This window comes from Microcaecilia unicolor, chromosome 2 (assembly GCF_901765095.1).
Source record: "Microcaecilia unicolor chromosome 2, aMicUni1.1, whole genome shotgun sequence".
Taxonomy (NCBI): Eukaryota; Metazoa; Chordata; class Amphibia; order Gymnophiona; family Siphonopidae; genus Microcaecilia; species Microcaecilia unicolor.
Genome location: NC_044032.1, coordinates 19,025,507 through 19,051,986, shown reverse-complemented (window position 1 = coordinate 19,051,986; position 26,480 = coordinate 19,025,507). Strand labels below are relative to the sequence as shown.

Genomic DNA, 26,480 nt, shown 5'->3' with positions numbered 1-26,480 from the left:
ACTAAGTGCAGCAGCACCCTATAAGGGGGGGGGGGGCAACAGGAACTAACTGCAGCACCCTACGAAGGAGGGGGGGCAACTAAGTGCAGCAGCACCCTATAAGGGGGGGGGGGAAGGCAGCAGTTAATTGCAGGTCCATATAAGAGAGCAGCAACTAACTACAGCCCTGTGGAGGGTCATAGAAAATAAATGCAGCACCCTGCAAAGCAGACAGAGACACTGAGTGTGAAGCAACGAGGAAGCCGTTACCCTCCACCGGCTGATAATACTGTTATTCTCCTCCGTCCACAAGTTCAGGCAGCTGCTGTCATGGAGACTGGCTGAGCCGGGGGCCTCCATGTCTCCTCCACCACATCCGTGTGTCCCAATCCTGAGTGGCGTAGCTGGCCTAGGGGGAGCGCTCGCGCCTCGCTCTCACAAACAGATTTTTAGAAGAAATGGCGCCAAATGCCTGCACTGCCAATGGCCTTCTCTGCCTCCTCCCGCCCCCCTCGCGCCCGCTCTCTGTCCCATCCGCGTGCTCGCTCCGACACACCTTCTGCCAGCGTCGGGGGCGGGGCCTCTCCCTCGGACACCTCCCACCTGCAGAAGACAGGAAGGAAGTTGCAGTAGAGGAGGAGGCGGGACGCGCTCTGTGAGGAGACTCTGTTCCGAGTCGCTGTGGTAATGTGAACCGCCGGTGTCGGAGGCAGAACGCCTCAGGGCTTTAAAAACCAGCGAGCACGCGGATGGGAGAGAGAGAGAGCGGGCGCGAGGGAGGGAGGTAGGAGGAGGCAGAGAAGGCCATTGGCACTTTCAGGCATTTGGCGCTTAGGCGCCATCTCTCTTCTGATAATCTGTTTGGGGGAGCGAGCGCGCGCGCGCCCCCAGCTACGCCAAGGTCTGTAATGAGCAGGAGCTGGAAATAACTGTGGGCTGACATTCGCCATGTAAGTAGTGTGTGGAGGAGAGTGAGATCTTGTTGCTCAGTGCAGGGTAATGATCCCTGATTAGGCCTTTTCTGTTTTCTAGATCAGCAGGTCTCCTGGAGTTACTGTCTCAACTGCTGATTTTCAATGCTTCTGGATCGTTCATATTACATAAGTATTGCCATACTGGGAAAGACCAATGGTCCATCGAGCCCAGCATCCTGTCTCCAACAGTGGCCACTCCAGGTCACAAATACCCGACAAGATCCCCAAAAAAGTACAAAACGTTTTATACTGACTATCCCAGAAATAGTGGATTTTTCCCCAAGTCCAATTTAATAATGGTCTATGGACTTTAACTTTAGGAAGCCGGCCAAACCTTTTTTAAACTCTGCTAAGCTAACCGCCTTTACCACATTCTCTGGCAATGCATAAGTACATAAGTATTGCCATACTGGGAAAGACCAAAGGTCCATCGAGCCCAGCATCCTGTTTCCAACAGTGGCCAATCCAGGTCACAAATACCCGACAAGATCCCCAAAAAAGTACAAAACGTTTTATACTGATTATCCCAGAAATAGTGGATTTTTCCCCAAGTCCAATTTAATAATGGTCTATGGACTTTTCCTTTAGGAAGCCGGGCAGACTTTTTTTAAAACTCTGCTAAGCTAACCGCCTTTACCACATTCTCTGGCAACGAATTCCAGAGTTTAATTACACATTGAGTGAAGAAAACATTTCTCTGATTCGTTTTAAATTTACTGTTTTGTAGATTCATTGCTTGCCCCCTATTCCTAGTATTTTTGGAAAGAGTAAACAGACGCTTCACGTCTACCCTTTCCACTCCACTCCACTCATTATTTTATAGACCTCTATCATATCTCCCTTCAGCCAAGTTTTCTCCAAGCTGAAGAGCCCTAGCTGCTTTAGCCTTTCCTCATAGGGAAGTTTTACAAGGAGATTTCAGGTGATCTGGCCCAACAAACTATTCAAGGTTGAGCTGTGTGCTGCTGTTCATTTTGTATTAATGTCTACAAGTATGAGGTTATTAGCAGGAACAGCTCCCAAACTCTGAAATGCTCTACCATCTGCCTTAAGATCAGAATATGATTATCTGAAAATTTTGTAAGTTTTAAAAACATGGTTCAGCTTTCTTCTATCAATATTGTATTTACTTTTATTGTAACCTGCCCTGAGCTAATAATGGTTGAGGCGGTATATGAATATTGACTGTTATGTTATTGTGGCACCTGCACTGGAAACATTCTGTGATTTATAAAGTCACATTTGAAGACCTGGTTTACGGTATTAAGCTTAGTAATGCTGAGCCTTTTGGAAGAGATTAAACGGAATGCCCTGTTTTTGTACTGTACCCTTAAGGGCTATGGTAAAGAGGTCTTAAAAGTCTTCATCTTAAAACATAGTAAAAGGTGTGATGTCTCGCCAGTCAAGTTCCTTGTTTTTCTTTGAATAGTTTGTTGGGCCGGATCACTTGAATTCTCCTTGTAAAACTTCTGAGGTCACCTTCAAGAGCAGACAGCTGCCAAGATGGAGATCTAATTATGCTGTTCTCCCTTTGCTAGAAACAATACCCAGTCTCTCTTCTCTTGTAACTGGCCAAAAATTGCAGATGGGTTTGTATCCTGCGATGGTTGCTCTTCTCTCAGCTGAAGGATTGATCTGGGTACAAACCTGCTTTTTACTGTCATTTGTGCCTTGTGCTTCGGTGCTTCAGTCACATTGATTCAGAAGCAGCTCTGGAGTAGCCCCTGTATGTCAGCCATAATTACAGAGTATGTGTACTTATTGTCTTTGCAGTAAAGACAGGTTTATGGAAGAGTCTCACATGTTCTTTTATAACCTTTGAGTGTACCTGGATGGCTGCTATTTTTATTGTTATTATTGCATTTGTATCCCACATTATCCCACCTATTTGCAGGCTCAATGTGGCTTACAGAGTTTTGTTATGACATAGACATTACAAGGTATCAGATATAATTGGTAATGTACAAAGCTTTAATAAGGGAAGAGGGAAGGAAGGTATATTGCAGGATAATATAGAAGGTGGACTATAGTAACTGGGTGGTTTGGAGAGGTAGTTATGTGAGGTTATGGGTTCTCTTTACATAGTAACATAGTAGATGACGGCAAAAAAAGACCTGCATGGTCCATCCAGTCTGCCCAAGACAAACTCATATGTGTATACCTTAGCTTGAATTTGTACCTGTCCTTTTCAGGGCACAGACCATATAAGTCTGCCCGGCAGTATTTCCCGCCTCCCATCACCGGCTCTGGTACAGACCGTATAAGTCTGCCCTCCCCTATCCTCGCCTCCCAACCACCAACCCCTCTTCCCCCCACCTGCTCCGCCTTTTCTTTGTAGGCCTTGTTGAAGAGATGTGTCTTCAGAGATTTGCGAAAGTTAGTTAATTCGTCAATATTTTTCAAGGCTGTATTATTTATGTGCCTCTTTTCTCAGATTCTCCTAACTTTAGTTCTTTATTTCCTGCACTTTGACTTTTTTCTCTCTGATCACGCCTTGGTCTCTTCTTCTAGCAGTTCTTCTTTCCCTTTTTCCTTGTGCCCATTATCCCAGCACACTTTTTTGCTCCATTTTCAGATATAGCTTTTTATTGCATTTGCTGTTTTTACTTCTACGGGAAGGCGGTAGAACTAGAGGACATGAATTGAGGTTGAAGGGGGTCAGACTCATAGTAACATAGTAGATGACGGCACATAAAGACCTGTACGGTCCATCCAGTCTGCCCAACAAGATAAACTCATATGTGCTACTTTATATGTATACCTGACCTTGATTTATCCTTGCCATCTTCGGGGCATAGACCGTCGACGTCTGCCCAGCCCCGAAAATGGCAAGGATAAATCAAGGTCAGGTATATACATATAAAGTAGCACATATGAGTTTATCTTGTTGGGCAGACTGGATGGAGTAATGTCAGGAAGTATTTTTTCACAGAGAGGGCGGTGGATGTGTGGAATGCCCTCCCGCGGGAGGTGGTGGAGATGAAAACGGTAATGGAATTCAAACATGCGTGGGATAAACAAAAGAATCCTGTTTAGAAGGAATGGTTCCGTGGAATCTTAGCGGAGATTAGGTGGCAGCACCGGTAATTGGGAAGCAAAACCAGTGCTGGGAAGACTTCTACGTTCTATGCCCTGATTGTAACTGAATAGATATGGATGAGCTTGAGTATAAATTTTAAGGGGTTTTGACATTAGCTTCAGAACTGTTTGTACAAGAACAGTGCTGGGTAGACTTCTACGGTCTGTGCCCTGAGAAAGGCAAGGACAAATCAAACTCGGGTATACGTATAAAGTATCACATACCATGTAAAATGAGTTTATCTTGTTGGGCAAACTGGATGGACCGTTCAGGTCTTTATCTGCTGTCATTTACTATGTTACTATGTTCTAGAAATCCAAGTTTTAAAAAAAAGAACCTGTGTTAGTGTTGTGAAGATAAGAAGGGGCTGTGTCTTGATTGTTTCTTTTTTCTTCCAGCTGTCTCTGAGGATGAGGAGGGTGCCTGTGCTGCTCTTTCTGGCATGGATCTGCCTTTTGTTCTATGCTGGCATTGGCATCTTCATGAGTGGATTCCTCCTCATGAGGATTGAACTCAGCCAACAAAGCTCCTGCCTGGATGAGCTCGTGCCACGTACCCGTGCTGGCGGGGAGACGTCAGACTCCTGCTGGATGGATCGCAGATTTCGCAGAGTAGTGATCGTCGTCATCGACGCACTGCGGTATGAATTTGCGCGCTTTGACCCCAAGAACCTCAACCCCAAACCTTATGAGAACCGGTTGCAGGTTATCCATCAGCTAATCAGTAGTCAGCCCCACCATGCTCGGCTGTACCCGTTCAAGGCCGACCCACCCACCACCACTATGCAGAGGATTAAGGGCATTACCACAGGCTCTCTGCCAACTTTCATTGATGTGAGCAGCAATTTTGCCAGCTATGCCATCCAGGAGGACAACCTCATTGATCAGCTTGTGCAGAATGGTGAGTGTGGCTGCAGGATTAGATATTCTGTATTGTGGGTTATATCACAGCTGTTAATTTTACGCATGTAGAGCAGACCCGTGTCAGTCTGCCTCACCAAAGTCTCCCAGTCTGGGCAGGCAGAGAGCCTGAAAAAAACAGAAGTCCAGGCAGTGGCGTTCCTAGGGTGGAACGAGCACCCCCCAGCTGAAAGGACACACCTCCCCCCCCCCCCCCCCGGTGCATTTTTACCTGCTGGGGGGTGCTCGTTCCATGCTCCCTCTGCCCCAGAACAGGAAGTAACCTTTTCTGGGTCAGAGGGAGCACGGAACGAGGGGAGCAGACAAGCGCGTGGCACCCCCCCCAGCAGCGTGCACCCGGGGCGGACCGCCACCCCCTTGGTACGCCACTGTCCAGGAAAAAAGATCTGACCCACAGCTGATTGCACCTACCCGTCCTTCCAGTTTGAGCAGTGATACTTGAGGAATGAGGCAGGTGCAGAGGGATGGCAGTCTGAAGGCTTATCCCTTACTTGTAAAGCGGTGGGGGAGGGGGGAGGTTCAATATTCAGCCGGCTGCAGTGAGTGTTCTGCTGACCGCTGCTGGCGTTATTCCCAGATATTCCATGCTGAACCATGTCTGGGCTTTAACGTTGAATATCCAGTTTATGTGGAGCAGGCTAACCCATCATCGGTTAAATCGAACTCCAGGCTCCGCCCTTTCTGCCTCGCCTCACCCCACGCGTGGAACAAACTCCCCGAGCCCATACGCCAGGCCCCCTCCCTGCCCATCTTCAAATCTCTGCTTAAAGCCCACCTCTTCAATGTCGCCTTCGGCACCTAACCTCTACACCTCTACCCAGGAAATCTAGACTTCCCCAACTTGACATTTCGTTCTTTAGATTGTAAGCTCCTTTGAGCAGGGACCATCATTCTTTGTTTAATTTGTACAGTGCTGAGTAACCCTAGTAGCGCTCTAGAAATGTTAAGTAGTAGTAGTAAATCGATATTCAGAACTTGAGCGGCTATGGGTTACTGCGTAAAAATAGGACTTGTTTTATGCAGTCCCGTTTATGCGGTTACCCTAGCCCAGTGGTTCCCAAACCCAGCCAGTCAGATTTTCAGGATATCCATAATGAATATTCGCGAGAGAGATTTGCATGCAGTGGAGGCAGTGCATGCAAATCTCTCTCATGAATATTCATTGTTCTAATTCTCCCCTAAGTAGTCACATTTATATTTATATATATATATATATATATGCTTGTAACTTTATTATAAACTTATATCAAATCTTTTGTATACAATAATTTCCCAATGGACTTTCCATGTCTGTCTTTTCCTCCACCAATCATTCAATCCACTCACTCTTTTCAATCATACCTCTTATATTCTAATGACATATATTCCTCTATGATAGAAGACATTATAGGATTCAAAGAGTAAAAAAAATCCAACAAATTTAGACTTTTTCTCTAACAATTTTTCAAACTCAATTTTTTATCAATTTTCTAACTGAAGGTATCATTTTTTTTTTTTTTGGTTACATTTGTACCCCGTGCTTTCCCACTCATGGCAGACTATCATACAGCGTTCATTAGTTCTTTTAACAAAACCTTCAATTTACTGAAGTATATTCCAATTATATGTTCACAAGTCCTCACACTGGTCCATAATTCAAAATTATAGAGCCAGCAATCCAAACGGCTTCATGTTCTTCCTTAATACATCCCCTTCTTTATGCCTCTTTCATCTTTGTGTTAACCTTCAGTTAATATAAATATCCACGGGACAGTTCTTTGTTCCTTCCCATGGCACTTCAGTCCTGTCACGTGTCTGTATCCAGAATGAAAAACCTCTTCTTACCAACTTTCAATCACACACACACAAGTCCTCAGTTGGTAGATTCAATAAACAGCTTCCAACACCGTCAAACCGTCAACAGCAGCGCCTTTATTCTGTGACTCCTGAGGGGGATCAAACCTGTGGGAGCAGCCGAAGCGATTTCGAAGTTAAACCCCTGAAGACGCCTCCGGGTGGAACGCATCGATTGCGTCGGGTTTTGACGGTGTTGGAAGCTGTTTATTGAATCTACCAACTGAAGACTTGTTGCCCAGTTCCTAACAAATCTAAAACCCTCCTTCCTGCACCATCGTCTCATCCACGCATTGAGACTCCAGAGCTCTGCCTGTCTGTTAGGCCCTGCGCGTGGAACAGGTAGCATTTCAGAAAATGCTACCCTAGAGGATCTGGATTTGAGCTTTCTACCTAAGAGTCTAAATTTGGCTTCCAGAACTTCTCTCCCACATTTTCCTATGTCATTGGTACCCACATGTACCAAGACAGCCGACTCCTCCCCAGCACTGTCTAAAATACTAGGTGACACGTGTGATCCGCCACCTTCGCACCAGGCAGGCAAGTCACCAGGTGATCCTCACGTCCACCAGCCACCCAGCTATCTATATGTCTAATGATGGAATCACTAAGTTCAGCAGCTGTCCTAACCCTTCCCTCCCGGGCAACGCTTGGAGACATATCCTCGGTGCAAGAGGATAGTACATGTCCTGGCTACAGGAGTACTTCCTACTGCACCAGGGTGATGGTCTCCTTCTAGGAGACCTCCCTCCTCCAAGGTAGCACAGGGGCTGCCAGACTGGAGGTGGGACTTCTCACATATGACATCTCACCAACTGGGAGATAATCATACATGTGACACTCAATGCAAAAGACTGGATAGCACCCCTCTCGTTGCTGGACTGCTGACTCCATCTTAGTGTTTTGAGTTTTTCAGTAATTTAAAACTTGCTACAATTCTGGGGGGGGGGGGGGGGGGGGGGGGGATTCTACGTTCAATGGACCAACTATGTGGCTGTACTCTGGTGTATGACCCCTTGCTTCTCTTCTATAAATATAGTTATACAGCAGTTCCACCACTGGGTTTCAAACGATTTGCGCAGCTGGCTATCTTCTTTGGGCTCTCTACTATTTTAAGATTTGGATGTCAGACCAGGGACCCCCTCTGGTCCTTTGGAGAGCACAATTAATCCAACAAATGAGATTGGACAGGTGTAGCATTCGCTCTCTAGATAGTGTCCCGGCAGCAAGATTTCGTGCGCAATGGGAACCTCTATGGTTGATGTTGCCCTCTAGAGGGAGAAGTCATATTCTTAATTTGTGATGCAGCTCACTTGGGGAGGGGGGATTTATGGTTGGGGGGGAGACAGGGGTGGCAGGGTGTTGTGGACTTTGAGATGGGTTCTTTCAGATCTTTGTTCTTTTCTTTACTTTAAGCATACTAAGCCGACAGGTTGATACGCTATGACGTCTTTCCTGTAGAATTCATCCCAGGAGACTATGGGAATAGGTTGTGGACTTTTGTTGGGGATGCGACTGCACATCCAGTCTGTTTCAGGGCGGTAGTGGAGGGAAGTGGTTCATGTATTGTTGGTTGACAAATATGCTATTAACATTGCTTTTCTATGGATTTATATCATTGTATTGTCCTTGTAGTGTATCAAGTAATGTCAGTAAAAATGATTGAACATAAAACTTGCTACAGTATTAAGGATATTAGCCTAATATAAAAGTGTCTTTTAGTTTATATAGTATATTGTATGATTGATTTATTGTTTCCTTCTTAGATGGTAATGAAATGTATGTAAAACTCTGTAAGAGCACTCCTTGCTTGTTACCCTAATTACAATAACTGACTATAAATGAAGAGTTGTCCTAGGGGTGGGAAGACTAAACTAGATCCTGCAGTGCCTGCTAGAGTCTATCTGTTAATGCCGTGGGACAAAGTATTTAAAACTAAGGGGAAAAGTCTATGGAGATTAGTTGATAAAATTTGCTTTTTTATGTTTTTATTTTGCCTATCACTAACCTACAATTTCTCCTTTAAACCCCAATCTTTTAAGTTCCCAAAGCAGGAAGCAAAATAGTGTTCACTTACCAGAGAAATGTCCTCTTCTCTCAGAACTTCTCAGAAAGAAAGTTCAGTGGGACCTTTTCCTCTTTATATAGTTTTGAATACAAGTAGTGTTGTTAACGTTAATGCTTTTCTTCTTTCAAAATAGATTAAATTCACACCCTGACTTTTACTTATCAATCAGCGGTGTCCTGGAATAAGCTACCATTAGAGTTAAAATACCAAACTAATAACTTAGGGGTCAATATCAAAGTGATTTAATAGGCCAGAAACAGTTTTTTCAGGGCTCTCTGTTGATTTTCATCGGCACTCAACTGGTCAGCGACACTGAATGTTTAAAGCCGGCTATTTTGTGGGTGATCTGGGGGGCAGAGTCAGCACTTATGCAGTTAATCACCACTTAACCACATAAGCAACGCCGCATATAGGACTGACTTTTAGGCGGATCAATTTAACCGCTAAACCTAGGTGGTTAAGTGCTGAGTATCGCACTTAATTGCATAAGAGATAGCCGGCCGCTTGATCCAGGATATTCAGTGCCAGTGGCTGGACGTGGCCCGGCATTGAGTATCCGGGAATAACGCCACCAGCATCTTAAACAAATTCTTTACCGTCACCAGCTGAATATCGACCCCTAAATGTTTAGGAAGCGACTCCACATTTTTATTTAGTCTATTCTGTAAATGTAATTGAAAGAGGTAGATGATGCTTGCAATAAAGCAATTTTTTTGTTGTATATTTTCCTAGCAATGCCTAGTTAACAATCTTTTTTGTTATCTGCCTAGTACTTACAAGGTTAAGATGGAACATAAATATATGTATTTGCATTCTTTCTGATACCTGTCTGGTTATCTTTTCATTCTTTCTTCTCGCACTAGTTTTGTGTTTCTTATTCTTTTACTATAATTACTCCTTCCCTTCCTCCACCCCTCCTCCTCCGTTTTCATTACTAGTCTACATCATTTATTTATTTGTGTATTTATTGTACATTTATACCCCACGTTTTTCCCACAGTTTTGCAGGCTCAAAGTGGCTTACAATGCACTGATAGGCTATTGCCAGATCAGAGGTGGCACGATTACAATTAATTAGATAGAATAGAAGGAACAGGGAAAGAAGAAAATAGGGAAAGGATAAGAGAGTCTAAAATGGTCCATAGATATATGTATATATATCATTTAGTGCATTCTAAATCCACTAGCGTACCTTAGTAAAAGGACCTCAATGTGTGTTATACGTTTTAATACATGCTAATGTGACAGAACATACTAGTAACTAGGTTTAAAAGGAGTTTGGACAAATTCCTACTGAAGTCCATAATTATTAGCCAAGTAGGCCTCAGAAAGCTACCCATCATCTCTGGAAGGGAAAGGTAGGAAATTGACCTAAACTTTGGGATGTGCCAGGTACTTCTTTGGATCTGACCCAGCATGCTGTTTCTTACGCTCGTATTAGCCCATATTCAAAGACTCTCTCTAGTTTCCACAGTAGGGAAGGCTTGTTCATCCAAATTTACTCTATCCGTCACTAATACAAAAGCAAATGGAACAAAAAGGTTCTATGTTTATATCAGTTAAAAGGTGAGCTCACATGCCTTAATTATTTATATACAAATGTTATAGATGTATTGTAAACTATTTATTTTTTAAATATTATATATATAGTAACCAGCACTCTGCCATCTCCTGTCCTTTAATTTTTCCTTTGTTCTGGTTCCAGGGAAGAGAGTGGTTTTCATGGGTGACGACACCTGGGATGGACTTTTTCCCCAAAAGTTCTTTAAGTCCTATTTCTTCCCTTCTTTCAATGTGAAGGACCTTCATACTGTGGACAATGGCATCCTGCGGCATCTCCTCCCCACAGGTGAGCTCCGGGAGGTTTATATATCACGAGGGCTGCAGATATGGCCGAGAGGAGTTCCCAGGTAGCAAGCAGTTAGATTCTGCAGCAGACTGTGGACATCAAAAGATTTTCATGCATTTTATGAGAATCCCTTAATTTGAGCATGGCTGTGAGGGTTACGTGTGAAAAGGTCATAAAATTTATCTGATGCAGGGTTTTCTCTGGATATACTGCCAGCAAGACTGTGATCAGTGGGAAATATTAGTGAAGTGTATTAGAAAAAAAAAATGGAAAAAGTTGGTCGGCAGCTGTAGTGCTCCTCACAGCTCTCAGGTACCAGAAGCCCTCAGTGGAAGAGTGAGGCGTTTGTCCTTTCACTGTCTTCCTCTGCCCCAGCTGTCATTCAGCCTGTGAATGAGAGAAGAGTTTATTAAAATACAAGTGTAACTCTGATTTACCCCTCAGGGCTTCCAGCTAAGCTCCCTGGGTCAGGTACACGGGACCAGGGCTCGCAAAACAGATTGTATTTCAATTGAGTTGGATGCAGGCAGGGGCCAGCCTAAGTCCCGGTAGGCCGAAGGGTATTCCCTCCCCAGGGGATGGAAAAGTCCACTTTTCTCAAATAACAGCCAGCAGTCTCAGTAAGCTTCAAACTTTCTTTTGCTGGATCAACAACAAACCATCAACAGTTCATAAATCAACACTCATTTCTTCAGTTTAAGTGCATCAGAGACAAAGTCATATCCAATCAATGTCCATGATATATCTGTCCTATCCCATATTAGGGATCCACTGGCTGGCAAGTCATCTTGGGAGAGGGACTCCTCTGCACCCACACCTGGGGTGTATTTTTCCTGCAGGCTTGCCTTCTTTTAGTTCCCCTTGACAGGACCCTGCTCAAAACTCCCTCTGCCCTACCTTCAGATGTTTCCAGCAACCAGCCACTCCCAAGTCCTTCTGTTCAGCTCCAGGATTCCCCCTTGGTACTAAAGGTCTCGGTGGGGGTAAGGCAATCAAAGACCTAGATCCACTTTTCACAATCTCATGTATCACTTCTCTGCCTGCCTCTGGAGGCTGGGTCCCTCCATATCCACCCACCAGGCCAGATTTACCAGCCCCCATTACCATAGCATCCCCCAGAAAATTCTCCCACCTTCTGCCTGGAGCAAAGGCATTTTCCAGGGGGTTCACACAAGTGAATACCAAGGAACCGTTCCCTCAGTGACAGCATGGAGAAATGAAATGAATCAGTTATTGAAAATAGAAAGGTTGGATGCAAAAAAGGCTCCCGTAAAGCCTGGAGGATGTTCCAACAAGCCTGGTCACCTGTATGGGAAAGACTCCTACATAGGGTTCACAATTATTTATTGAATTTGTAAAATAGATCACATGAGGTTAACCCTCCATTGCCTCAGGTACAAAATTAGACTGTGAGACCCCAGGGACAGAGAAAAACCCAGTGTATCTGAATGTAACTCACCTTGAGCTACCACTGAAAAAGGTGCGAGCAAATGCCAAATAAATAATAATAATAATTATAAACAAAAATACAAGTGAATACAGTAATACCCCAATTGTTGGATTCCTGAGTCCTCTTTTTCTTCCCTGAAAGAAGGGGGAGATAGACAGGAGGAGAAACACTGTTGGTACTACAGGTTAATAGAGGCACAAAACGATGTGGGGAATGGAAACTGTCTTCTGATTTGTTCCTGCAGTTTTGCTTTTCCCATGCACTTCCTTCTCTCATTCTCTGCTTCTCCTGCAGTGGATGGTGGTGAGTGGGATGTGTTGATCGCACACTTCCTTGGCGTGGATCACTGTGGTCACAAGCATGGGCCAGACCATCCAGAGACGGCAAAGAAACTCTCCCAGATGAACGAGATGATGCGGTGAGCGGCAGGGGGAGAACCTAGAACTCTGACCTTGCGTTTAAAGAGCAGGCGTTTGCGAAGTTAGGGATCTTCACTTTTGGAAGTAATCCGTAAAACTTTAGAGATTAAGTGATCGAGTAACTTAATCCAAGCAGTTCTAGGCTTTTTTTTTTTCCCCCTTGAGAGTTACCCCATCCTTTTTGCAGCAGTTTTAAAGGACTGTTTCTTTTTACCATATTATCATATGCTTGAAACGCGCAGTAATCAACTTTCTAGTAGCAAGATGTGGAAAGAAAGTTAAGACAAGTCCGTGAAGAACAAATTAGACTAAACTTCCTTCTCGTACTCTCAAATCTTTCAAATATGGGGGAAACGCTAGATTTAATTTTAATTTTTTAATTAAAAAAAATTTTTTTTAGAAACCATTTTATTTAGTTATAGCAAATATAAAAAAAGTACAGCCATATCATGTGCAACCAATAAGTCAGGAAGAATTGGAACAATATAATGAATACCAGGTAGTTTCCATTATCCTTTTCCACATGTTCCTATTAACAGTTGCGTAAGTTTCAAAATATGCCCAATAGTCCACAGAATCATCTACGAACTCGCACCAGATTACATGACGGAACTTATCGATCTGCCAATAAGAAACATGACTAGAACAGCAAGAACCTACCTAACTCTTCACTACCCCAATTGCAAAGGTATAAAATACAAATCTTCACATGCCACCAGCCTCTCGTGTATAGGCACACGACTTTGGAACTCACTACCCAAAGACCTGAAACTCGCAGAAAACTACCTACAGGTTAGGGTGAGAGACAGGGTACAGGGAGATAAGAGGGTGACTACTACTATTTCTATAGCGCTACGAGGCATACACAGCGCGGTACACAAAAAGAGACAGTCCCTGCTCAAAGAGCTTACAATCTAGATAAGGTAGGAAAACAGAACAATTAAGGGTAAGGGAACAAAGAGGTGAGGATAAAAGGACAGGGCAAGTGAGTAGTGGTTAGGAGTCAAAAGCAGTGAAAAGACCTCAAAACACCCACTCCCTATCTTCAGGGTCTTCAGCTGGTGACAAGGCAGTAGAATTTCTATGGTTTATAGTGGGCTAGAAAACCCAGATCTTTAAGTCCTATCTGGTGGGTGTCCTGTCTCTCACCTAACCTACCCCACCCTCCCCCTGTTAGACCGATGTTTTGCTTCTATGTACCGTCATCTATCGACATTTGCTTATTTCTGATCTGACGAAGAAAGGCTACCTTCGAAAGCTAATCAAAAAATGTATTAAGTTAGTCCAATAAAAAAGGTATCATCTTATTTTCTTTTCTATGTTTTATTTTATTCTATTTCTATTGATTACTTTTCGAAGTGGACTAACACGGCTACCACATCTCTCTACTCAAGAGGGATTCTGTACTAAAGTAAAAGGGAAGACAAAAATGATATATGTACAAGAATTGGGGAGAAAAGTAATGTGTAGTAGACTCCCAAATCAAATGCACCAAACTTTGTAATGAACGTACAGAGAAGGCAAGTTGGCATCAGACAAGTAGAAACAAACTATAAGACCTCTCAGCTATTTCAGGGCACAGCTTATATGGAATCGTCAATCATTTGCCAACATGGCTCTCTCATTAATTTTTTTACTTTTTATTAGATACAAAACAATTATGATAATATAAAAAATATATCCAAAAGTATGTGTCTCTAAACTGGAAGCCAGAGCGTTTTTTTTTTCCACCGGTTATCGCTGTTTTGCGATTTTGGAACTTCTTGCGACTGCTTGTGATTAACCCTGTATGCAGATCTTTGCTTGACCGAAACGCCATTACTTCAAGAAAGCATCGGGTGATTTATGCTCAGTTGCTAGCACACAGTGCGGTGGACACTATTGAAAATAAGTGGTCGCTATTTTGAGCTCTGATCCAGTCCCCAGATTGAGTCTTCCATTTCTCAAGTCAGCTGGGATTGGACAGGGAGTTGTGATCATGACTTGCTGGTGACACCTAGTGACTGTAGGTCTTAACGATTGCAGGGGTCCAGAAGGCAGCCATGAACTGTTGTTGCAGTGACTGCTCTAGGTATGTTAAAAGAGCAATATAAAATAGTAAAAAAATCTTGTAGTACGAATAGAGGCCTGTGGCGCTAGATTGCAGCCCTGGTTCCAACTGGGCTGAAAATACGAAGAGGTGGGAGGAGATGGCCAGGTCAAACATTTTTTCTAAAAATTAAGTTTCATAAAGTTTGCAGCTTTTTGGATTTCAAATAACATGAAAACAGTTTGCTCTTAAAATGAGGTACAGGCTGGGAAGGGCACGGTTTACTATGAAGGTACAGAAAAAAAGTGCTTCACCAACCAGTAATCAGTCAGTGTAGTCCTTCGCACGAGGAAGAGATTTGAATGTTCACTGATGTGGGAACTCTCTTGAACTGTTAAGCAGATGATCGAGAGTGGTTTTCTTGAGAACAGTACAAAGAAACAGCAGGTTTGTGGGCTGTCTGTAATCCATCTTTACATCTCCTTGCTGGACAGATCACTGATTGAGCACCTGCACAATGACACGCTACTGGTGGTGATCGGGGACCATGGGATGACGGACACTGGAGATCATGGAGGAGACACTGAGAAAGAAGTGACAGCTGCCCTCTTTATCTATAGCAAAACAGCACTGTTCAGAGACAGGCTACTGGAGGTAAGAAGAAAATGTGGGGAAAATGAGAAACTGACTGCTTCCCTCTGTAGCTATAATAAGACAGCGCTGTTCAGAGACTGTATGCACAGATCTTGGGATTGACCGTTGGGTCCATGCATGGGCATAGTTGGGGGGGGGGTGAGGGGGGACAGTGCCCCCCCCCAAACGAGCTGTCACCCCATCCTCCAATCCCCTGAGCCGCCGGCAGCCTCTGCGAGAAAGCAGCACGCACACTGCTTTAGACCTTCCCCCAGAAGCCTTTCTTGCTCCTTCAACTTCCTGTTCCCCTGCAGGCGGGAAGCTGTAGGAGAGAGAAGGGCTTTCAGGGCAGGTCTAAAGCAGCTTGCGTGCTGCTTTTGCTGAGGCTGCCAGCGGCTTGGGGCATTGTAAGACGGGGCCACTGGAAGACTCCAGTGCTGTGGTGGTAGTGGTGGCAGCAGGGGGGGGGGGCGCAGTGGGAAAGAGACACGCCCCACCCTTTGCTCCTCCAAATGAAACTGTCAATCTACGCCCATGGGTCCATGCCAAATCCTTAGACCTGAGCATAGCTGGGTAGTTATGCACATGGAATAATTCTTAAGGGACTTTTTACTAAAGTGCGTTAAGCACTTAACTTGTGAATTAGCACATGCTGTGACACTTAAGAATGTACTAATTCAGATATTAAAGAGATAGTGAACACACTTCAGGCAACCTTTCGAGAACTAAGGGGTAGATGCACTAAAAATATCGTTAAAGCCCTTCCCGTACCGATTCTGTAGCGAATCGGTAAACGGGCATACATCAAGGAAATCGCATGCAATGAGCTGGTCGCTGCTAGCTCATTTGCATGGGATTTCCTTCCAAGCCAGTCGGCCAGCTGAGCATGCGCAGAGCAGCCAAGCATTATGCTGGCTGCTCTGTGCATGCCAAGGACGTCCTTTATGGACATCCTTCACTCAAAAAAAAAAAAAAAAGGAGGGGATCCGGGAATCCCAAAGTGAGCTGAGAGAGAGATCTCCCTGCCATTCTGTCCATGCCAAACACAAACGCCCCTGAGCCATTGCTAGTCACCATCGCCTGTGAACGAGCACTTCTGTTGGCTGAGGACAAAAAGAGGCGGGCTCCACTGGTCTCCAGAAGTTCATCGTCACTAAAAGAAAAGTTGGAACCAATCTCCGTGGCAGGTTGAACCCATTGTTGCTCTTCTGAAGGGGACTGGCTTTGGGCACAAAGCTGAGAGAAATGCAGTCAGTTCTCGGCCCGTGAGATTAGTGCTTTTCCTTTGTTTCTTCTGAACGGTGAGCAAATAAAAACCAGGGTTCGTTCTGATGTTGCTCCGTTGTTGCAGCCACTGCCAGGTGCTGATGGTGCTGTAGAAGCTATGGAGGTCTTTCTTTCCTTTTGTCTAAGGTAGATTTTTGTGTGCCTTTTTCTCTCATCACTCCTTGCGAACTTTCGACCGCAGTAATCGCAGGCGAAAGGTTTCTCGCCCGTATGGGTGCGGATGTGGGTGGTGAGGTGATCGCTGCGACTGAAATTCCTCATACAGATCTGGCATTGAAGGGTTTATGGCCCGTGTGAATCCTGATGTGCTGGGTTAATTCATCTGAATGGGAGAAGCGGCGGTCACATCCTTCTGCGGGACAGGGATAGGGTCTCTCGTGGACTGGGTCTTACTGGGGCGGTTAGGATATTTCCTTGGTCGCAGGATAGGTCGTAGAGGTAAATTCTGTGGGCTGCATCACTGGGGAGTCAAGATCCTTCTTCTGATTCCCTCACAGCAGCCCCAACGAGAGGTGCAGACCTCCCGTTAGGTTTTCCACGGTAAGGGGATCAGAAAACGATAGTGCATCTCATTGTAATACGAATTATACACATTTTAATACTAATTTGCTCATCTGCATTCCGTTTTCGTTAGCTGCTACCGTGACAGGACAATGCCCTTTTGTGCATGTCCTGGTTTATTACTTGCACGTTAAACTGGCTAGAACCAGTTTAAAACCCACTTTGCTGGCTCGTTAAGTTTAGTGCATCTACCCTAAGTGCAAATTCTGTAATGGCAATCTTGTTATAAACTGCTAACTTGAGTTTGTTTAATTAAGATTTGATGTACTTCTGTTACTGAGCACAGGTCGCAGCGTTTTACATCAATAAAAACAACAATTGAAAAGAGTACCATTAAAACTGTAAAGTAACCACTTGTACCAAGGCTAGTATAGTCACACACCCACTCGGATGCTGTCTCAGCGGTCCAGGCCGCATCACCCGCAGTTGACTTCAGAGGGATTAACCCCAAAAGCCAGTCTGAAAAAATCAGTTTTGAGTTGGGATTTGACCTTCAAAAAAGACAGTTCAGTTCATATTAACGGGGAAAGGGCGTTCCAGTGTTTAGGGGCAAGGAAGAAAAAAAAATCCTGAAAGTCTAGTAAGACCCATTGGGCCCTGCTTCAGTGAGGGACATACTAAGCAGTGTGCATGACAGGCACAAAACGTACGGTTGGGAGTATAAGGGATTATTACAGAAGAGGGATAGGAAGGAGAACCCAAGTGAAGAGCTTTGTGAGTGAGACAGAGTCAAAGTATCTTAAACTATATATGAAAATTTACAAGGGGGGTGGGGGGTTCAATGTAATTTGATCAGTACAGGAGAAGCTGAATCTCATTTACACACCTAACTTTAGACGTGAACGCTTGTTAGCTTAGAGGCATATTTTCAAAGCACTTAGCCTTCCAAAGTTCCATAGGTTTGTATGGAACTTTGGAAGGCTAAGTGCTTTGAAAATATGCCTCTTAGTGGCATGTGTAACTGCAGGGCGTTTTAAAAGCTTAGGCGGTCTTTTACTAAGATGCGTGCTCACATTTTTAGTGTGCGCTAAACATTAGAGGCACCAATGCATTCCTATGGGTGTCTCTAACGTTTAGCACGCCCACAATTTTAGCGTGTGCTAAAAACGTGTGTGCGCCTTAGTAAAAGATGCCCTTAGTGTGCAAGTGCTTGGCACACCCCTCTCACTTGCAAACTATAGAATTTAGGTGCTAACATTAGAGAACAACACCAAACTGCAGTTAAGAACATAAGCATTGCCGTATTGGGACAGACTGAAGGTCCATCAAGCCCAGTATCCTGTTTCCAAAAGTGACCAATCCAGGTCACAAGTACCTGACAAGATCCCAGAACAGTAAAACAGATTTTAATACTGCTTATTCTAGAATATGCAGTGGATTTTCCCAAATCCAACTTAATAATGGCTTATGGACTTTTCTTTTAGGAAATTATGCAGACGTTTTTTAAACCCTGCTAAGCTAACTGCTTTTGCCATATTCTCTGGCAACGATTTCCAGAGTTTAGTTTCAGCACTTTTTATTGACAATCAAAATAAAAAACATTTGCACAAAGATGAACACCATATAAAGTAACATCTGTCATCAAAGTTTTAACCTTTTAACCCTCCCTTCCCCCCCCTCACCCCTTACTAGTAACATATACCAGGTCCCGAAAAAGAAATAGTACTACTTATCTACATACAATCCTCAACCAGAAACATGCTCAAAGCCATGCCCCGAGGACCGCACTTCATACAAAAGAGCCAAATTCCATCCGACTATTATCATCTCCTTCTCTTCTCTCCTCGCCTTCCACCCCATCCCAAATCCCAAGACAAAACCATGGTGCTTCTCACAGGCATCTAATGTGAAAGCGTCCCTTACACACAGACAAAAAAAAAGGGGGGGGGGACACAACCCAGTACAAGCCGTGAGTTAGCACCTACTAAAATTGAACAAGACTCCTCAATAAATCCCTCCCCCTTTTCCTTAACCCTATAAATCCTGTTTAGAGGTACCTCCTATAGCTTCCATCTCCAGAGGACACACAAGCACCAATTCCCAGGAATCGAAGAGAATTAACTACCAGACTTCTGCCCCGAGTATGTAAAGATTGTATATATGGCCCCTAAATGTCAAGAAATTGCTTCCTTCTCTTGGGAGATCCCCGCACCCCCCGACATTCAAAAAGCATGAACTCATGTAATTTATTCCTCCAATGCCAGAAGTTTACCTTGTGAGCTGGGAGCTGCGCTGGGCACTATCAGACTTGGTTTGATTGGTAACTGAGGTTACCTGTGTCCTGCTCTTAATATCTCTTAATATCTTCCTGATAAACTGTTGACTCCTTTATTCTATTTCACCCAATTTTTATTCTATCCTATTAACACAAAAAAAAAAACCTGTCCTTTCACTTGCAGAGGGTCTGACCTCTATAAGTTCCTTATCTGTCTCTATTCTATTGCCTATATTGCACTGTGATTTTATATTTTTATGCTGGTATTGTCTTAAAGGGATTTTAGAGAATTGTGTTTTGAATATCTGTGCTAGTGATTTCATCTTTTTATGCTGGAATTGTCTTAAAGGTGTTTTCATTGGAACTGTGTTTTAAACCTGTGAGTTAATCTGGTGTCTGTTTTCATTGGAATTGTGTGTTGAATCTACACTGCCAGAGACTTAATTCAATCAATTTTGGTTACATAGCATCTGGTGACTCATAGCTCTGGAGGAGGGGCAATTTTGTTTTGAGCAGGGTAGTAGAACCTAAGTTTACCTTGTGAGCTGGGAGCTGCGCTGGGCATTTTCAGGCTTGGTTTGATTGGTAACTGAGGTTACCTGTGTCCATAGTAACATAGTAAATGACGGCAGATAAAAGACCTGTACGGTCCATCCAGTCTGCCCAACAAGATAAACTCATTTTACATGGTATGTGATACTTTATATGTACACCCGAGTTTGATTTGTCCTTGCCGTTCTCAGGGCACAGACCGTAGAAGTCTGCCCAGTACTGTTCTTGTACTAAGTTCTGAAGCTAACATCGAAGCCCCTTAAAATTTACACTCCAGCCCATCCCTATCTATTCAGTCACGATCAGGGTGTAGACCGTAGAAGTCTGCCCAGCTCCCGTTTGGGTGGCGACGCTGGTAATTGGAAACAAAACGGGAGCTGGGCAGACTTCTACGGTCTACACCCTGATCGTGACTGAATAGCCGGACCCGGTGTTTTATGAGAGGCACTCTGCTGCAGAGCTAACATAAGAACTCCCTCCGTAAATGGCTTATTCAACAAGTTCAACTGTCGGGGAGAAACTCTAGGAAACACCAAATTTATCCAAATACAAGTCACTATCTAACCCATCCTCATCTGGAGTGGCAAACAAGGTCTCATAAAACTGGCCAAAAAAAATCTGTGCTCTCTCTCTATCCAAACGTAACATCTTACCATCTAAAGCCGTCATCTGAAAAATTCGAGAAAATTCCCCCTTTTTCCGAATCATATGAGCCATCAACTGCCCAGCCTTATTACCATAGCGAAACAATTGATACTTATAATATAACTGGGACTTACCTGCCCTCTGATGTAACAATTCATTCAACTCCTTTTGCCCCACCAACAAAGCCTCTCTTCGTGCGTCAATAGGAGAACTCCCATACTTCATTCTATGCCTCCTAACCAGTTTCTCCAGACGAAGAATTTCTTTGTCTCTGAACTTCCGGACTCTCGCACGTTAAAGAGGTGATATCTCCCCGCAACATAGCTTTCGCCGTCTTCAAAAAAAGAGCTGGCTGGTGTTTATGAAAACCGTTATGAAATTCATAATCATCCCATCTTTCAGACATATAAGCCTGGAAGCCCTGATCTCCTACCAGGTCTAGGGGGTACCTCCAGAGACGACCTCCCTCTCTATCTATCTGGGGGATGTTGTTTAACATCGGCTTTTGAGAGATGAGTAAAGTCTATTTCCGAACAGTACAAAACATGCCACACATCTACCAGGTTCAAAGCATTGCAGAGCATCGATAGGGCACCAGGGCCCGACCTATCTATTGAAGGGTCGAACACCAAATTGAACCCCCCCCCCCAAGGATGATATTCCCACCGATATAGGGGGCCAACTTAGCTATCAACCCCTGAAAGAAAGTTTTATCAAAAACATTTGGGGCATATACATTGCAAAGCACTAGATGGCGACCCGCTACATCTACCGAGGTTTAAAATATATCTACCCTCTGGGTCTACTACTGTGGACTTAGTCTGGATCTGCAACCCTTTCCGAAAGAGAATCATTGCTCCCGCTTTCCGACCAACTGCTGGGGCTTCCACCAAAGATCCAACCCATCTTCTTTTAAATTTAGCATGTTCCCCTGAAGATAAATGTGTTTCCTGTATAAATGCAATATCTGCTTTATGTCTCTGCAAAGCCTGTAACACCTTGGTTCTTTTTATAGGGGAGGGAACCCCCCCGCCTACATTCCAAGACACTATCTTAAGTGATCCCAGAGACCCAGAAGTCACACACTATCAGAAGAAAACATTTCTGTTCAAAAAGTGAGGAAGAATGCCCCCTGGGCTCCTTCCCTTTATCCACCCAATCAACTTCCCTTTCACACAATTAACCCTCAGGTACCTCACACAACCCCTCCCCTTCCCTCTTACCCCATCCCCATAGGAATCCCCACATATCTTCTGTGAAGTAAGATCACGCAAGCTCCCTCCCCCGCACCCACATGCCCAGAAAAAAAAAATTCATACATACTTAATTCCCATATCTCCCAGGTAGCCCCCTGTAGTAATACCTTAAAACATTGTAAAAATGCAAAGAGTTACTTCATGGAGAGCACACAAACCTCCCACAACCCAGTCCATAGTAAGAAAAAACTGTCACTACTGGAAGAAAAGAACATCTTCTTCTGCTGAATCAAATTTCACCAAGAATCGGCCTCATGAAGAAACAATTCACACAGAAGGTTCACGTCATGAGGAATCTCAGATGTCTAAATCTTATAAGCTCCTCCAAACAAGGCCGAATGTCATAGTCTACTACTACTACTATTTAGCATTTCTATAGCGCTACAAGGCATACGCAGCGCTGCACAAACATAGAAGAAAGACAGTCCCTGCTCAAAGAGCTTACAATCTAATAGACAAAAAATAAATAAAGTAATCAAATCAATTAATGTGAACGGGAAGGAAGAGAGGAGGGTAGGTGGAGGCGAGTGGTTACGAGTCAAAAGCAATGTTAAAGAGGTGGGCTTTCAGTCTAGATTTAAAGGTGGCCAAGGATGGGGCAAGACGTAGGGGCTCAGGAAGTTTATTCCAGGCGTAGGGTGCAGCGAGACAGAAGGCGCGAAGTCGAATGTCATAGTCAAACACAAACAGTCTCATTGACTTTGTGGCATCTTCCTCTGCACATACGCGCTTTCTTCCTTTCTCTCCCTCCTCTTCCCTAAAAAAAAAAAAAAAAATACACCATATGTCTCCAGCTTACCACATAATATCAGAGTATCAAGAGGTATCCCATAGAAAGTTTAGGATATGAACAAAAACTGATCTGCATATTGCTGTCCTCCACACAGCAGGTCACGTCTGCTCCAAAGTGCCCACTTCATGTTGCGTGAATTTCAAGGCCTCTTCCGCTGAAGTAAAACTTTTCTGTGCCCCTTTATACCAAATCTTTAATCGAGCAGGGTACAGCAGAGCAAATTGGACCTTTCTGGAGAACAATAAATTGCAAGCTTCTCTGAATGCCCTCCGCCACCACCGCGTGGACACCCCAGCAGAAAAATCTTGAAAGCAGCGAATCGTAGAATTTTCATATTGTAATGGCCCTGTCTGTTGAATAGCACAAAAAATGTCCTGTGTATGATTTAGTACCTTAAAGATCACCACCCGAGGACGTGGGTCATTAGTTTTCCAAGGCCCCAAACGATGGGTGCGCTCCATCCGCAGAGGGCCCGCCGAGAGTTGTAACTTCAGCACTTTAGGAAGCCAGCCTTCCAAAAACTCTTGCAGTTCTGAGTCCTTTACCGTCTCAGGGAGTCCCACTATCCTTATGTTTCTCCTCCATGCCTGGTTCTCGAGGTCTTCCAGCTTGGCCTCAAAGTGTTCCACGCGCTGTAAGGACTGTTGTGACATTTCCTGGTGCTGCACCGTGTCTTCCACATCCGACAAACGCTGATAATTAAAGGGAGAATTCCGACTGAATAGTGCCCAGCTTCTCATCAATCCCCACTAGCTGGTCTGTAATCCTCTGCAATTTTAAATCCACTGAAGCCTCATCGAGGAGACTTCCGCAGCCACCTCCGCGGCCCACGCAGAGCCCACAGATTTCGGGCTCGTGCTTTCTCCATCCGCCATCTTGGATTCCGCTATTCGACTCTGGGTCCCTTCTTTCTTCGTCTGTTTAGACGCCATCCCCAGCCAGCAAATAGATCCAATCTGCTTAGGCACTTTCCCAGTAGGTAAGCAATTCAAAACTACTCATTATCCCGAAAATAAAAAAAGGACGTCTGGGTGAATATTCAATCGAGGGAGGCAGGAGCTCAGCCTGGCGACAATTAAATTTTGCTACTTTGTAGCTTCATTGCGTGCCTCCTAGTCCTAGTATTATTGGAAAGAGTAAACAAGTGATTCACATCTACCTGTTCCACTCCACTCAGCTTTTTATAGACCTCTATCATATCTCCCCTCAGCCGTCTCTTCTCCAAGCTGAAGAGCCCTAGCTGCTTTAGCCTTTCCTCGTAGGGAAGTCGTCCCATCTCCTTTATCATTTTCATCGCCCTTTTCTGTACATGTACGTGAGTAAATACAAATTAGTTCTGGTTAGTCACAACTCCAGTTATGGCCCATTATTGGTTGTTAATACCAATTAGAGCCTAATTTAACAATTAATTTGTGTGTAACTGCCAGTATTCTATAACATGTGCGCACAATTTTGTGTGTGCAAGATTGTAGAATTAGGGGGGAGTAGCAGTCAACGTACAGTAACCTACTGCAGATAACACAGATCACTTTGCATTCTCTCTATAGGTGATAAGTGCATTACAGAGAATCTGCATACACTTAACACTGTCTGTTAACTGTGTGGGCAAATGCTGGGAACGACCCCAAAAGCTGATTTGGCAGCTTTGCCTTTACTGTGCAATTACTGCAAAATTTTATGGCACTTAGAGTTTATAGACCATATATTTATTTATTTTTGTTTCATTTGTATCCCACATTTTCCCACCTATTTGCAGGCTCAATGTGGCTTACTTGGTACCGTAACAGCATTCGCCAGTTACGGTGTGAACAAATATAGGTGTTATTGATGGTAAGAAGGATCGTGTTTGGTAGATACATAGGGGGAAGTTAGGGAGAGGGGATGAGGGTTAAGGTGTGTCCATTAGTCTTTGGTTTTGCAGAGTCGCAGGAACTTGGATTTTTATGTTGGGTTGGTGGGGTATGCTTTTTTGAACAGGTTTGTTTTTAGTTCTTTCCGGAAACTTAGGTGGTCGTACGTTGTTTTTACTATTTTTGGCAGTGCGTTCCATAGTTGTGTGCTTAAGTAAGAAAAGCTGGATGCATGAGTTGATTTGTATTTCAGTCCTTTAGTACTTGGGTAGTGGAGATTTAGGTAAGTTCATGCTGATCTTGTAGTGTTTCTGATTGGCAGGTCTATGAGATCTATCATGTATCTCGGGACTTCTCCGTAGATAATTTTATGAACCATGGCGCAGACCTTGAAGGCAATGGGTTCTTTGATTGGGAGCCAGTGCAGTTTTTCTCGGAGTGGTTTGGCGCTATCATAGCGTGTTTTTCCAAATATAAGCCTGGCTGCTGTGTTCTGGGCGGTCTGAAATTTCTTTATAATTTGTTCTTTGCATCCTGCGTAAATTCCATTGCGGTAATCTGCATGGTTTAGTACCATTGATTGTATCAGGTTGCGAAATATAGCTCTCGGGAAGAATGGTTTCACACGTTTGAGTTTCCACATTGAGTGAAACATTTTCTTTATGGTAGTGTTTGCTTGGTTCTCTAGGGTGAGGTTTTGGTCGATTATTACTCTGAGGATTTTTAGGTTGTCCGAGATGGGGAGGGTGTGTGTGACCTGGGATACTTAGGTTTTTGGGTTTGTATGTGTTGTATTGGGAGGAGATGATGAGACAATGTGTTTTTTCTGTGTTGAGTTTTAGTTGGAATGCATTTGCCCATGAGTCCATGATGTTCAAACTGAGCTTGATTTCATTGTTGATTTCTGACAGATCTTGTTTGTATGGGATATATATTGTGATGTCGTCAGCATATATGAATGGGTTAAGGCCTTGAGTGGATAGGGCCTTGGCTAGTGGGGTCATCATGAGGTTGAAAAGGATCGGTGATAATGGTGATCCTTGTGGTACTCTATAGTTTGGTATCCACGGTAATGACAAGTGTGTGCTAGATTTCACATGATATGTTCTGGTGGTTAGGAAGCCCTTGATCCATTTGAGTGTGTTTCCACCAATTCCGAAGTAGTCTAGGAGTCTGAGTAATATATTATGGTTGACCATGTCGAACGCACTGGACATGTTGAACTGGAGGAGAAGTATACTTTTACCTGTTGCTATTTCCTGCTTGAATTTGGTTAGGAGGGTAAGTAGTACTGTTCGGTACTATGTAAGGGGCGGAAACCTGATTGAGATTCATGTAGAATTGTGAATTTGTTTATGTAATCGTATAATTGTTTGACTACCAGTGGGATAGATGCTACTGATTGATAGTTAGTAATGTCATTTGGTTTTTTTTCTTGGTGTCTTTTGGTATTGGGGTGAGTAGAATATTGCCTTTTTCTTTTGGGAAAATACCTTGCTGAAGCATGAAATTTAAGTGGGATGAGAGGTCTGTTATGAAGCGGTGGGGGGCGGATTTTTTTATATGAGCAGTTAATCCCTCCTCAGGTGCTAGAATGCTCCTCAGCAGTCGCAGAGCCACCAGCTCAGAAGGAAGACTTCTGATCCTGACTGCCCTTTATTGCAGCTCAGTATGCTATCATCTGTATCATGTAGGTGAAACGGACCAGGTCCACTTGCATCCTGGGCTTCCATTGCCTCTCCAGTCACGTGATTTCTCTCATTGCCTGATGAAGCAGAGCTGCTGGTGTTGTAGTAGCTGATTTTCCCTGGTGCTTATTTGACAGACACAGAGGATCTCTATGGAAGAGAAAGGGATTGTAGAGCTTCGTGGTTAGTATGGAAGGGCAGACTATGTAGGCCGTCTGGTCTTTATCTGACACAATTTTCTTTGTTTCCTGGAAATGAGCTATGACAAATCAATCTACTTTAAGGATGTGCCAGGTACTTGTGACCTAGTCTTGCCTATGTTGGAGACAGGATGCTGAGCTTGGCTTGGCATGGATTTATCTTATCTTCCTATGTTTTAATTTAATTAATTTATTTATTTG

General features: G+C 43.9%; 2 protein-coding genes across 3 annotated transcripts in view; one reads left to right on the top strand and one right to left on the bottom strand.

The window, feature by feature from the left end:
- Positions 1–523, bottom strand: part of FANCG (FA complementation group G) — an 80,319-nt gene extending 79,796 nt beyond the window's left edge. Inside the window, exon 1 of the mRNA XM_030192826.1 lies at positions 250–523. Within this exon, the coding sequence (XP_030048686.1) occupies positions 250–339 (90 nt within the window). The 5' untranslated portion in view covers positions 340–523. The remainder of the gene's footprint in view (positions 1–249) is intronic.
- A 103-nt stretch (positions 524–626) lies between these two features.
- The window catches only part of PIGO (phosphatidylinositol glycan anchor biosynthesis class O), a 56,316-nt gene continuing 30,462 nt past the window's right edge, over positions 627–26,480 (top strand). For both annotated transcript variants that reach the window (XM_030192824.1, XM_030192825.1), the window contains exons 1-5: positions 627–929; positions 4,431–4,932; positions 10,558–10,701; positions 12,446–12,569; positions 15,094–15,253. In XM_030192824.1, the coding sequence (XP_030048684.1) occupies positions 4,443–4,932; positions 10,558–10,701; positions 12,446–12,569; positions 15,094–15,253 (918 nt within the window). In that variant the 5' untranslated portion in view covers positions 627–929; positions 4,431–4,442. The remainder of the gene's footprint in view (positions 930–4,430; positions 4,933–10,557; positions 10,702–12,445; positions 12,570–15,093; positions 15,254–26,480) is intronic.